The sequence below is a fragment of the Capricornis sumatraensis genome, chromosome X (assembly GCF_032405125.1).
Source record: "Capricornis sumatraensis isolate serow.1 chromosome X, serow.2, whole genome shotgun sequence".
Lineage (NCBI taxonomy): Eukaryota > Metazoa > Chordata > Mammalia > Artiodactyla > Bovidae > Capricornis > Capricornis sumatraensis.
In genome coordinates this window covers 99,118,939-99,133,870 of record NC_091092.1, presented here as the reverse complement: position 1 = coordinate 99,133,870, position 14,932 = coordinate 99,118,939, and the positions used below count along the sequence as shown (strand labels likewise).

Below are 14,932 nucleotides of genomic sequence, written 5' to 3'. Positions count from 1 at the left end.
TAATAACTAATAATTAATAGTAATAACTATTAATCTCAATGGACGTTCTTGCAGTTTTTTCCCTTGTTGACATACTGTATTCATAGAGCTCCTTATTTCCATAGCTCTTCATCTCATTTAATCCTGAGAAGAACTCTAGATAGGAAGATCAGGCATTACATCTGTTGTATGGATGTTGAGTCATAGTTCAAGTGATTTGCCTGAGGCTCACACAGCTAGTTTTATGTCTCTGCTTTTCTGGGGAGAAAGGTTTGTTTGCTCAGCCAGCTATGTCCTATCAGTGATATGAGTGAAAGCCACTTTAATCCATTGTTCTGCCAAGTGTTTTCTAAAAATAATATTTATGAAGTTCTCTTTTGTTGACTTTCCCCCTTTTGGAGGGATGGGGTGGAGTTGTCTTCAGCTTTCAGAATGTAGCAATAATGGGTTTCAGTCATATTAGTACTTTTGGGGTGAGAACTGTGGGTAAATGGTTTCATTTAGAGTTTTGCCCATAGAATCTTAAATATTATAAACATCATTAGACAATAGTTATGAGGAGTTTATCTTTAAAATCATGTATGTATTATAATTTTTTCATAGGATATATTATATACCAATGATTGTATCTTTTAAACTTAAATTTCATTGGCTTTTGTAACTATTAAGGTTTGGCAAATTCTTAAAGGTCCTATTTTTTTGTTGTTGTTACCTCATGTAACTTATTAAATACTGAACTGAGGTGAAAAGTAAAATGGTTGTATGGGTACAGAATGGTTGGAAGGGTATCGATTGTTTACCCTCATGATCTTGTAACTGACTGGGAGCTGTGGCTCAATACTGCTGCCCAGCATTACAAGAGATTATCATGTCACATATCACTAGCCTAGGGAAAGACCAAAATTTGAAATAAGGTTTCTATTGAATACATATGATGCTGTTTCACATCCTTTGGTTTCAACTTGAAGTACTCAAAGGTCATATTTTAATGATACTTGGTTGTATTGAATGTTTTACTGGTGTTAGATACTCTGAATACAGGCCTATTAACCATAACTGTCTAGAGTTAGAGGAACATTCAGTAATGTACTTTCATCTTTCAGTTGATTTTTTAAAATATACTGAAATATCAATATTGTATAAGACTTAATATGAGCTAATTCTTTAAAGATGTTAATTTATTTTCTTTAAATCTTTTTTTCCTGCTTTTTAGAGGAAGTATCATTCTGCAAAGGAAGCTTATGAACAACTTTTGCAGACAGAAAACCTTTCTGCACAAGTAAAAGCAACTGTCTTACAACAGTTGGGTATGTAATAATATTCACTTAGTGTGTTATAAGTACATTGCTTTATGGTTTTTACATGTCACTGATGGTAAATAAATGACTTATGTATCCTATTTCTTTTCCTTCCTTTTCCAAAGTTGATAGACATTATCTGAACTCGTCATATTTCCACCTTCTGCTGAGTATTGTCTATCTCACAGTCAATGTTGTTACAATTTTTTAGTGTAACTTTTCTTTTAAATGCTCAAAATTATACACTGGTACTTAACCATGAGTGAGGGGGATTGAATGCTTTCTTGGTGCCAGATACCATTAGTACTCAATGAAGTTAAGTGATTTACCTAAAGTCTCTTAGTGATTGGTGAGCTTGCTTTCATAGCTCTGTCAATAATACTAACTAAAACATCTTTATGTAAGAAATGTGGAATATCTAAAGTATAGATTCTCTACACAGTCAGTTCTTTTGTCATGTTGAAGATGAAGGAATATAGTTGTTAGCATGACTGGTTTTAATGTAATTTTTAAATTATTTAAGCTTAAATTTTATCACTTCATGATACTAATGCATACTATGTGATCAGTTATACAAAATAAAAACATTGCTTTCGTATAAAACTTTCATTTTTAATTTTGTCTTTAATCTCTGGGTAGAATTTCCATGAATTATCCATACTTTAAAAAATTATAGTCAAGTATTTGTTTTTAATGATTACATGCAGAGTTTAAATAATGTGAATTGGTATATTTAAGTTAAAATAAGTTTATTAGTACAGCAAAAAAGTTTTTGTGTTCTTAGGTAAAAAGAACAAAGTGATGCCTTAAGATAGCTTACTCATTCAGCTAATAATGTGAATATAAACTTTTTAAATTCACATTATTTATAAATAAGGTTTTATGCATTTTAGCTACACTGAAGAATGTGTCAGTAGCAAAAATGCACACAAACCTGTCCTCTTTGGCTGACTGTATAGGTAAATTTTTCATGGTTTTGAAACGGAAAATACTTCCCCTTATTGAGGCTAATTTATGCCTGCACATCAATCCTTCCTACTTGCTTGTCACTGATGCTTAAGCAACTCCTTTTAGAGTCTGTTACTCTAGGTCCTGTTCTTAGTAGTAATAGTAGGAGAGGTAAGGGAGGAACAGATGAATAAGGGTGTGATTGACTTATATTTCCATAAAACATGATAATTCAGCCCTCTTTCTTTTGGAGCGCAGCAACTATAATAAATATCAGAAAATAAGGGTCCTTGTTTGTTTTGTGTACTATGAACTATACATGAAAAACAGCTGATTTTGTGAACTTGAATTGATCCACAACTGAAATATGATTCCCTGGCAAATTAAGTCAAATTATTCCATGTGCTAGTATTCCATGATCTAGTGTTTTGATTACTTACATAGTCAGCTTGTTTTATCATAACAGTTTTATTTAAGGTATACAAGATGATGTTTTGATATACCTGTACACAGTGAAATGATTGCTACAGTCATGCTGTCCAACATATCCATTTCCTCACACAGTTACCTTTTTTTTTCCCTATGGTGAGAGCACCTCAAATCTATTCTCTCATCCAGTCATAATGCTGTATGTTAGTTCTCTAGATTTACTCATCCTACATAACTTCAACTTTGTTTCTTTTGACCAACATCTCCCCATTTCCTCCATCTTCCCACTCCTGGTAACCACCATTCAACTCCCTGCTTCTGTGTATTTGACTTTTTTGGATTCCACAGATAAGTGAGATTATGTATACTATCTAAATTTGTTTAGTAAAGATTTGTGTTACCCATTTTGTACCATTTTTATTTGCAGCATTTTGAATGGACTTTTTCTTATAGTCTTATAGTTTAAAAAAATTGTCAAATGATTGTAATTTTTATTTTACATGAGTTGTGAATATATGTAGCCAGTGCCAATAAGGTAGGATTGTATGTTGTGTGTTCTACTCTGAACTGTCATTGATGATACAGCTTTATATTTACTCCTTGGAAATAAACATTGTGTTAATAGAGATTTTTAAATGCAGATTAAGTTTTACATGAAACAGTAAATAAGGTTTATCTTATATTCTTTGTTTTGTATCTTGAAATTTTTTCAAATACAAAAATTAGAGAAGAATAGAACTGTAGTTTGTAATCTACTAAGTGACAAGTCAGTACTTAAAATTGTTTTAATTCCTCTGGAATGAAAGTTCTTCGTTGCTTTGACTGAACCTTAAAGGCAAACCTTTTTAGGACAGAATTACGGTTCTAAATTTCAGGAGTGTGTATGCCAAGCTAAATGAATAAATTGACTGAAAAGAGTATTTTTTTATGTGTTTGTTTCTGCTCTGTATTCTTTTAAGTAGTAGAGTAATTAAGTCATTTATGTACATATTTTTAATCATTTACTATAGGATGGATGCATCATACTGTGGATCTCCTGGGAGATAAAGCCACCAAGGAAAGCTATGCTATTCAGTATCTCCAAAAGTCCTTGGAAGCAGATCCTAATTCTGGCCAGTCCTGGTATTTCCTTGGAAGGTAAGACTGATTTATCAGAAACTCAGGTTTTGCTTTTGTTTATTGCAGCTAAGAGTTTTGAATTATCTGAAATATCCGTTTACTAATAATGTGATCAGTATATTTTCCCTTTTAAATATTTTATAACGAAGATTTCTAGATAAAAAAGAAAAGAACTCCTGAATGTGGTAGTTTTCTTATACAGTCATCTGGTCCATCAGGATATTTCCTGTTTTGCTTATTGGATTTTCATTTGACTTAAATTATTTCTGGTTTTCAAAAACTCTTGGCAGATACTAATTATTCAGTCAGGTATTTAAATGCCTTTCCTTTTGATTTCTAGTGTTCATATGTCTATTTAAATAGAACAGAGAATTAATTTTTCATTCTGCCTGCGGACTACCAGTAGTTAGTGGAACTTTGCCCATTATCCTTTTGATTAGTGATATTTACCTTAGATAGAATGGACATTAATAGTAGATTTCAAGTCATAGTTGTGTTTGAAGGTTTACAATGAGAAAATAGATACACTATTATTCAATTTGTTGGAAAGGAGAAGTGACATTAGTGGAAAAAATTTTTTGCAAGTCTATAAACTTTTCTTGTACTTTGAATGTCTGAATTTTGCTTACTGATAATCTGAAATATATCTCATGTATATGTTTCTGATAAAATATATTTTTGGACCGTTATCTGATTGTATTTTAGTTCTTAATTGGTTTTAGCTTTTGCAGTATGGTAGAAAGATCAGTCTACTAGGAGTTATCTGAGATACTTGGATTCAAGTCTTGGCTACTACTTGTGGAATCTTGGATTGAACAATTAAACACTTTAAGGCTTCAGTTTTCTGTTGATAAGAGAACTAGATTGATGGTTCTCAATGGTGGTAGGGTGGATGGGAAGCGCTATTTTGCCCCATAGGAGATGTTTCATTATGTCTGTAGAGAGATTTAGGTTATCACAACTATGGAAAATGCTACTAGAACAGTTCTCTACAGCAAAAAATTACCTGGCACAAAATGTCAATGGTGCAGAGGTTGAGAAGCCCTGGGTTAGATCTCTTAGGTAACCTTCCCATGCTGAAGGTTTTAATTTTATGTTTTCTTTGGAAATTACCCTGTTTTGTTTTAATTTCAAACTTTTTCCCGTTCTTTTTTTCTGTAGGAGTATTTTACTTTGATTGAGTTAGCCATATAGTCACATTAAATTTTAGTATTTTGTACAGTCACATTAATTTTAGTATTCTAGTATTTTATATTTTAGTATTTCATTTTTTTCCTTTAAATTTGGCAAAGTATATTTGTATGACAGGGAATAATAAGATGTTTCAAAAAATTTTTTATTATTCATTAATAATATCCTATAATAGTTAAGTGGGAAAGTAGCTATTTTTAGTAGTAATTTTCTAATTCCTTGCCAGGCTTATAAAGTCATCTAAATTCAGTTGCTTGTTAGTAAAGCTTGAGAGTCCAAACTTTGTCTTTCTCTTTCGTTAAAGATCTTTGGGGTAGAAACTGAATCTTAACCATCTTTGTATCTTATTACCTGGTAAATGGCTATTTAGTAAATGAGATAAATGATCTAATTGAACACCATTTGCCTTTGGAGCTTGCTCTGTTATTACTGTTAGTATTGTGCAGTGAGAGGCTTCGTATATTGACCAAAAAGGAGCTCTAGTACTACAGAGTAGGGTTTTGCTTAGTCATTGCCTCTAGTGTTAATGTTTATATATGAAAATTTCTGTTAATATAGATTAAAAGGAATGTGTATCAGAAAGTATTTTTCTTTAGATCTAAGATAAAGATTAGTAGTTTAATATAGCATAATAGTGTGGATGTCTTTTTAATATATTTTTTCTTAATTTTGTGCATATAAAATTAATTATAATTTTGAAATATCAAAAATTACTTTGTTTTTTTTGCCACACCACTTGTGGGTTCTTAGTTCCCGGATCAGGAATCAAACCCTGGGCCCACACAGTGAAAGACCAGACAGAGTCCTAACCACTGGGCCTCCAGGGAATTCCCCCAAATTACTGCTTTAGTAATTCTGTAATTTTCAGCTCAGTGAGCACTATTCCATAGGAGGTGTGTCGTCCTCCTACCCCGCAAGTGGCTTTTCATTTGAAATCGTTGAGATGCTTTTTTATTTGAACCTTTCTGGATAGAATTTTCCAAATATACTTTGCTGACTTCTCAGATAAAGGATATTTCTTCCAATTTAACTTGTTTGGGGGTTCAAGATTATCATGTTGGTGTTCAGTATTTTTTATCTGTAATATAATTTGAGGACGGTTTTAGACTTTCTTTGTTTATATTTCTCACCCTTTTTACTGACTTCTAATGTGTTGCTTCAAGTCTGTTTTGTCATGAGAAAATATTTATAAATAAATTAGATTTTAGAAGTTATTAAAGCTCTGAAGGAAGATCTCAAATGTCATTGGGATTCGATGACCCTATTCTGAGGCACTTTGTTACTTATCTCTGCATCAGGTCTGTGTTGAAGATTGCATTTGTTTGTCGTTTGGCATGTGTATATCATAATGAAAGTGTAATGTGGTAATGCTGTTAAACTAGCGCTTTGTTATTGACTGTGTTATCACAGAATTAAAGAATGTTAGAGCTAGGAGGGACCAGGAGGTCACCTAGTTCACCCTGTAAACCTTGTCATTTTGCACGTTTTAGAAAGGGAGCTCAGAGGGGTCAAATGTTTTGTCCAGGGTCACAGTCATGCAGGTAATTAGTAGCAGAGCAGAAACTAGATCTTGCTTCAACACCCAGAGCTTTTTCAGTTACACAGTGCTGTCTCACGGGAGCCTGTTTAAGTTTTATTAGAGGAAAAGTGTTTGATAGTTGGATTGAGGAATTTGTATTTGGGCACATTGGTTCCCTACTTTCACTTTGTAGGAATCAAGTATGAAAACATAGGTTGTGGGATTTACTGCTTATTCCTCCCAGCAGTTAGGTGAATTTGCTCTATAAATCTGAGATTGGCTTTGATTTAATTAAGAAAACAAACAGCATGTTTTCTACTGTTGGGTAAACATTTCTTTTCTTTGTGGTGTCTGTCCCTGTTTGTCATTGTTAATCCTGTCTTGTCCTGAATTCTCTCCTCATAAAACAGTTTACAGATACTCTCTGACATTGCCTCTGTTTCTGTCACTCACCTTTCTTTATATTGCCCCAACCCCCAGATTAGTGATCTCATGGTCTTCCCTTGTGGCTCAGCTGGTAAAGAGCTCACCTGCAATGCAGGAGACCTGGATCGAACCTGGGTTCGATCCCTGGGTTGGGAAGATCCCCTGGAGAAGGGAAAGGCTACCCACTGTAGTAGCCTGGCCTGGAGAATTCCATGGACTGTATAGTCCATAGGGTCACAAAGAGTCAGACACGACTGAGCGACTTTTACTTCACTTCACTTTTCAGGCTTATTTTTACCTCTTCTTGGTAGGTATCCTGTGTTCTTATAGCCTCTCTTCCAGGTGGATGAATTCCAAATCTTGATTTCTACACTTTAAAGTATTAAACACCAGGACAGTATTTCCTGTTCTTTACTTAACATTACCCGTTTTAATGTCTACATCGCATGTCAAAATCAGCATATTTCAAACCACGTTCATCATTTTCTTCTCTGAACCAGCTCCTTCTCCTTTATTTTTGTCAATGATATCACCATTCTTCCCCCACCCCCACATTTGTCAGACTTAAAAACTAAATTATAATTCTGCCCCCATGAATATCTAATCAGTCTATCACAAAGTTTTTATCTGTTTTGGTTTATTGTTTCTTCTTTTTCTTTGTTGTCACTTCCATTACTTTCACCCTAATTTGGGCCTATTCCAAGCCAGTAAATATAGCTGCCTTCTTTTTTACTGTCTATAATTTTTTTCACTTTTGGTTTATTGCTACACATTTTTAGCAAATAAATATTCCCATAAAATACTTTAATCATGCCATTCCCCTTGTTAGAAGAAGAAACTTCGGGATATTCTTGGATTGGATTTCAAATTGTCTACAGTTTATATCTATAAGATATATCTCTATATATATGTGATATAAGATGCAACTTATATAAGTTTTGCTCATGCTATTCAAGCAACATTTCAAAATGCTGTTTCTCAAGTTCTCTGCCTGACACGGTGGTTCTCAAGACTTTTGGATTACTTGACATTTACTTTTTTTTTTTCCGCTATTTACTCAGTCAATAGTATTTCAGAGTATGTCAATTACAATACAAATATTGGTTTAATGGAAAATGTATGTATGTATGTTTGTATATGTCTTTTTGTCCCATTTTGTTTGCTTGACCAAATTGCTGTAAACTAGCTGGTAATTGTAAATCACTGATCTAAACAGTATGCATCTACACACATTCCAATCCTTTACTCTTGCCCTTTCCTTTCTTATCTTTTCTAAACCCAGTAGTGTGTAGTGTGGTCTCTTCTACCCTATCCTAAATTTTCAAACCACTTATTATCTGTGGTAGCCATCTGATAACGGCATCATGCTATTTATAATGTGTCTTAAATCCTCAGCTAAATTGTAAACTCCTTGACGATGGACTGGGTTTTATTTTTTCCTTTTTCCCTTAGTGCCAAACATTAATATAATTTCTGTATTTTTATAATTTTAGCTGCTGTTTTATATATCCATCAGGTACATCTACATTAAGAAAAATGGCAGTTCTCTGAAACTTTAATCATACCTTGCTACCCTTACTAGTCATTAAGTACTGTGCTTAATCCTGTTTTATACTATTTTTGATAGTCGGCTTGATATTATTTCTTACGTTTGTGTCTTGTATGTATTAAAGAGTTGTTGCCTTTATTTTTATTATTTAAGAAAGGAAAACTGAAATCTGATTCAGCAAGTCTTACCAACATGGAATGTTTTTCTTGGTTTTAAACTAATTTCTTACTCTTTGGAAAACCAGAGATCAAGTTGTATAAGTAGAGTGGTGTGCATATATCTCTCAATATTATTGTATTGAAGTGATGTGGCATTTAACCATTTTAATAGGTGCTAAAGTATGCTGCACTGTTAAACACTAAAGATAGTGTATAATACAGCTTATTGAAGGGTTAATTATAGTGTTATTGTCATGTATATTCACACTTCACATAAATTTGTTAGCTTATTAGATTTTTATTTGCTTGGACAGTCTTTCAGTGCATTAATTAATCAGTGCATATTAATCATATTTTCTTATTTTTTCCCCTACCCTCTTAGGTGCTATTCAAGTATTGGGAAAGTTCAGGATGCCTTTATATCTTACAGGCAGTCTATTGATAAGTCAGAAGCAAGTGCAGATACATGGTGTTCAATAGGGTAAGACTTTGTGTAGAAATAATGGTATAATTCATAAACAATAGTTGCGTCACATATAATGTATTTCGTAAAGCTAACCCATTCTTTTTAGTCGACTTATTTTTTGTTAATTTCTCTTTCCAGCGTGCTATATCAACAGCAAAATCAGCCTATGGATGCTTTACAGGCCTATATTTGTGCTGTACAATTGGACCATGGCCATGCTGCAGCCTGGATGGACCTAGGCACACTCTATGAATCCTGCAACCAGCCTCAGGATGCCATTAAATGCTACTTAAATGCAACCAGAAGCAAAAGTTGTAGTAATACCTCTGCACTTGCAGCACGAATTAAGTATTTACAGGTAAAATGTTTAAATAGCAGTTTTTTAAAGGCACATGTTTCCCCATGACACTCAGGCAGGAGGAGGGTGGCTGGGAAGTTTGTCTAGTTGTGTTTTGATGTCTATAACTTGTTTCCATATTTTGTAAACATACCATAGCTTGTAATATTATTTTACTTTTCATTTTAAGTAAGATATACAGTATTTTAAAAGATGCTCTTTTGTGCATTTACCCTGTTAATGCATATTAATTTACATAATTTTTTTCTATGTATTGTCTACATTTTTAAGTTGTCATAGCATTTTAGAGAAAAGAACACGAACACTGTCTTTCACTCTTGCTTGGAGTTTCATGAGAAGACAGCTATAAGAACTCTGAAAACAGAGCTCAGCTTTGTTTTAATTCTCACAAAGGTTTATATTCCCGTTTCCCTCATTATATTTAGTATCTTTCTGAAACCCCAAATTAAGGATCTATTTTCTTAAAAACAATTAGTTATAACATTTAGGAAGATTTAGTGGACTTGCTCTTACTCAAGTAGGCTTGTGTTAAATTTGCTTTTTACATAATTTTTCCTAGGCTCAGTTGTGTAACCTTCCACAAGGTAGTCTACAGAATAAAACTAAATTACTTCCTAGTATTGAGGAGGCGTGGAGCCTACCAATCCCCGCAGAGCTTACCTCCAGGCAGGGTGCCATGAACACAGCACAGCAGGTGAGAAGTTGGGTTATGTTCTGCAGGTGCCCAGCTTTAAGGGTTCTTTTCAATCTGTAGTAGTCAAGCGTATTTTACTAAGCACAGGAGGCTTTTATTAATGAAAAGACTCTTGATTTAATTGTGAAGGGAATTTAGATCAAATTAAAACTCCCTCTGATATGGGAAGAAATTTTGGGGTGCCAGTTTAGAGCCTTTGTGCATTTTCATGATTTTGAAGGAAATTTCTTAACATAATGCTGCAGTTTATTTAATTTTTGAAACAAGTTTTTCAAAGGAAGGTACACATTACTCCATTGATGATTCATTTGATTTTCAATAATTACCATTCAGCGATGTCCACATAGATTTGAAAAGTATGCAGCTTGTAAAGTTGTATAATTTGAAGGAATGAATTAAGAACATATAGAACCCTATTTTTGTCTTCCTTCTGTGATTCTTAGGCATGTAAACCTCATCATCCAAATACTGAACCTGTATTAGGCCTCAGTCAGACACCAATTTCACAGCAATCCTTGCCACTACACATGATTCCTTCTAGCCAAGTAGATGACCTGTCCAGTCCTGCCAAGAGGAAAAGAACATCTAGTCCAACAAAGGTATATATTTTAGAGAAATAGAAAATCCCAGCCAAGAAAGAAATTCCTAACTGCCCTGAACTTGTGCAGTTTGAACATCTCCTGTCCTTTATTTTAAATCTGTGGACATCAATGAGTGAAGGGCTTGAGTTTTTTCATTCCAGATTCTTAGTATCATATTAAATATGGAAAGTAGGGATAAATTTGCATTCATCAAATCATTTTATTCATCTCCCTGCCGTTAAGATCGCAACACAACTTTTCATCATCACTTTCTACTGACATTAAAATAAACTTAACATTAAACCTAGTGGACAGTGTGGTATTTAGGTTAGTCATTTGGGCCATAGTTTAGGGGTGGGCCTTTTTGGGTGGCTAATTAAAGAATCAATATTTTCTTAAGTTTTAAGTTCCCAAATTTACTATGCATGTAAAATTACTTTTAAAAGAACTAAATGTCATAACATCTTTTTTATATGTAAATATTCCAATTCATAGTCATTTGACCTCCATTAGTCATTATGTTAACTCTGTGGATTTAACCAAATATTCTTTAATTTTTTTTAAAATCAATTTTTCTCAGAATACTTCTGATAATTGGAGTAGTGGCCATGCAGTGTCACATCCTCCAGTACAGCAACCAGGTCATTCATGGTGTTTGACACCACAGAAATTACAGGTATGTAAAACATGCTTTTGACAGATTGCTTTTCCTATTAAAGAAAAGTAGAGGTACTAAAGTTCTAAGTTTTTTTAAGTATTAATTCTTAAAACTGAATGGCAGTAAACTCAGTTAATAGGTACATAAGTGAAATGAGCCCACATTTACCAGAGTAATAGAGATAATTCATTCCTTTTTTTTTCCACTTAACCTCCGCCCCACCCCCCAATATATTCTCATGGTTCAAACCATCTAAGTATGAGTTGAGAGTATATAGAATAAATTCTCCTGCTTCTATCCCTACCCACTCAGTTCCCCTCCTAACCGAAAACCAGTATTAACTTGTTGCTTATCTATCTTTCAAGAGATGTCATGCATGTCCAAGCAAATACTCATCTCCTTTCTCTCATATGTTATTTTTCATCTCTTTTTATACAAATGATAAAATGCTGTATATACTGTTAAATAGTGTATTATGCAGACCTTTCCATGTCAGTATATTAAGAGCATCTTAATTCTTCTATGACTACATCATGTTTCTTTATGTAGGTGTCATACTTTTACTTAGGCAAATTACTAGTTTCGGATAGTCAGATTTTCTTCAGACTCCTATTCCATACAGTGCTTCTTAGAGAGTACTTGTCATAAAGCATTTTTAAGCTTAAAGAACTTTCTGTGTAAACCCTGATAAATATTAATCAGTAAAATCTCATGCCCATTTATCTCAAAGATCCCATTACAGTAAACCTTCTGAGATAAATGTTTATTCCTTAACTTTCTCAAACTTCTTAAAGGACTTCATCTTGGGATTGATTGCCACTGGTCAGAAATCAGTATCTTTGACTAGACAGCGTTCAGAGTTTTATAGAAAGGTTGCTTAGAATAATGAGCTTGTTTCTTAGATATGTCTTTGACTGTATTCTTCTTTTTCTTCTAGCACTTGGAGCAGCTCCGTGCAAATAGAAATAATTTAAATCCAGCACAGAAACTGATGCTGGAACAGCTGGAAAGTCAGTTTGTCTTAATGCAGCAACACCAAGTGTGTACAGCATTGTTTTCCCCTAAAATTTGTTAGCATTTGAATATCTTTGTTGACTGGAATATCATTTTAGAGAGTATGTTTATGCCCACCTCTAGTTTGTACTAGTGTTTAGTGGGATTTAATTATCTTTGCTTCTTAAAATACTGATAATGGACAGAGATTTTTAGGGGAAAAAAACAGCTATAAATTTGATTTTGAACATGACTTAGTATTTTATTTTGCATGTAATACTTAACAAACTACATCCTAAACTCAGGCAAGGTTCTTTCAAGTTTGTTTAACTCAGAGAATCTGGCATACAAATGTGATAAAATGGAAATTCAAGATACCCTATTTTGTGATGAGGAAGAGCCCTGTAAAAAATTTGATTGCTTTTCCATAATTTTCAACTGATTTCTTTTGTCATTTACTAAAAGGATATTTCTTAATATTAAGTAGATTCCTGCTTTTCTGAGGAAGCTAATCTAAATGTGAAGAAACACAATTGCTTGTCTTAAAAAGGTATTTTTTAACCTAGAGAAATTAAATGTTAGGGTAAAATCAGAGATTATCTTGTTACATATCTTCATATTCTGATTGTGTCCGTTATGGGCCACACAGGCAGCATTTATTTTTGTTTTGTTTTTTTTGACAGATGAGACAAACAGGAGTTACACAGGTACGATCTACTGGAATTCCTAACGGGCCATCAGCTGACTCATCACTGCCTACAAACTCAGTCTCTGGCCAGCAGTCACAGCTTGCTCTGACCAGAGTGCCTAGCGTGTCTCAGCCAGGAGTCCGCCCTGCCTGCCCTGGGCAGCCTTTGGCCAATGGACCCTTTTCTGCAGGCCATGTACCCTGTAGCACATCAAGAACGCTGGGAAGTACAGACACTATTTTGATAGGCAATAATCACATAACAGGAAGTGGAAGTAATGGAAACGTGCCTTACCTGCAGCGAAACGCACTCACTCTACCTCATAACCGCACAAACCTGACCAGCAGCGCAGAGGAGCCGTGGAAAAACCAACTATCTAACTCCACTCAGGTAACAGAAGGACTAATTGCCTTGTTGGCTTCTCACATAATAGTTGTCTTTACTTGACTTTATGCATGTTGAGAGGAGAAATAAAAGTTTGGGAAACTTTTTATAAGCATTTATAGTACTACAGTGTGATTACTACATTGTGACTCAGTATTGTGTGTAGATTTTTTTTTCTCTCATGTAAGACACACATAGGTAATGTTATAAATTTCTAAAAGAAAAAGAAAATAGATCATACAATTCTCCAAAGCTCACTGCTAGTTTACAATGGCATCTTAAGCATTTATAGTAATGTTTCTTAGTTCATTTCTGTAAATATTGCCTACTTAGATCAAGTGCTATTCTAAGTGGTAAGTATTTACTCTGGTGGGAGGAAAAGTTTTTACTTCTGAATATTTATCCTCATAGTTTTCCCTGTGTTTTGGATTGTTTCCATGGAGCAGGTGCACCAAAGCAGGACTGAAGGATCAAAGAGCTTTTAAAAGAAATGTTGCGAATATGTCTTGCCAAATTGCTTATACTTTTATTAGTCTACTACAAGGAAATATTTGTCTTACTATTGGTAAAACTAAAACAAGTTCTTTTTCTAAGAACTTTTTAAAATGTCTTAGTTCATGTACATAAACAGATAATAAATAGGCATTACATATGGAATATAAGGTAATGTTACCATTAGTTCTCTGGAATAATATACTAGAAAATGGAGCTGGGGAGTACTAGAGATTGGTGGTAGAGGAGTTGCATTAATAAATAGAAATGTCAGGGAAGGCTTCGCTGGAAGGGGTAGTTGAATAAAGACCTGAAAGAGTTATAGAAGTGAGCCTTAAAGATATTCCTGGAGGAGGAAATGGCAATCCACTCCAGTATTCTTGCCTGAAAAAAATCCCATGGAGAGAGAAGCTTGGTGGGCTACAGTCCATGGGTCACAAAGAGTTGAACACGACTTAGCAACTGAGCATGCGCACACACACTTGAAGGTATTTGTGATAAGAGTGTTTCAGATTTAGGGAGCAACAAGGAGCAATAGGCCCTAAGGCTGGAGCGTGTTTTGCATATTTAGTGATTATCAAGGTGGCAAAAGCATGGCTGAGCGGATGAGAGGTAGATGTGTTCCAGTTTGGACACAGGCTAGCTAAATCATTTTCAGCCTTGTAGGCCATTGTATAAACATTTTGGATTTTATTCTGAGTTAAATGGGAAACTATAGGGAGGTTTGAATGGAGTGAGGTGGTCTGACTAGATCCTCTCCAGTACACTGTGGATAGGCTAAAGGAGGCAAAAATACTAATGAGATGACCCATTTGGAGATTACTGTTATAATCCATGTTAAGAGATGGTGGCGGCTCAACCCAGAGTGGCAGCGGTAGAAATGGTCAACTTTTGGGTACATTTGGGTATAGAACCAACAGGATTAGATAATAGAGTGGGTGTGAGAAAAACGGGAGTCTAAGCTAGCCTGATAAACTAGGGAAGATGAAGGAAACTGGATG

At 34.2% G+C, this 14,932-nt stretch overlaps 1 protein-coding gene across 13 annotated transcripts in view; it reads left to right on the top strand.

The window, feature by feature from the left end:
- KDM6A (lysine demethylase 6A) overlaps positions 1-14,932 on the top strand; it is a 179,245-nt gene that overhangs the window by 120,564 nt on the left and 43,749 nt on the right. For 2 of the 13 annotated variants that reach the window (XM_068962547.1, XM_068962546.1), the window contains exons 9-17: positions 1,193-1,286; positions 3,665-3,791; positions 8,999-9,097; positions 9,221-9,440; positions 10,000-10,134; positions 10,578-10,733; positions 11,296-11,391; positions 12,311-12,412; positions 13,050-13,445. In XM_068962547.1, the coding sequence (XP_068818648.1) occupies positions 1,193-1,286; positions 3,665-3,791; positions 8,999-9,097; positions 9,221-9,440; positions 10,000-10,134; positions 10,578-10,733; positions 11,296-11,391; positions 12,311-12,412; positions 13,050-13,445 (1,425 nt within the window). The remainder of the gene's footprint in view (positions 1-1,192; positions 1,287-3,664; positions 3,792-8,998; positions 9,098-9,220; positions 9,441-9,999; positions 10,135-10,577; positions 10,734-11,295; positions 11,392-12,310; positions 12,413-13,049; positions 13,446-14,932) is intronic. The other 11 variants (XM_068962559.1, XM_068962550.1, XM_068962552.1 and 8 more) reach the window with 6 other exon arrangements.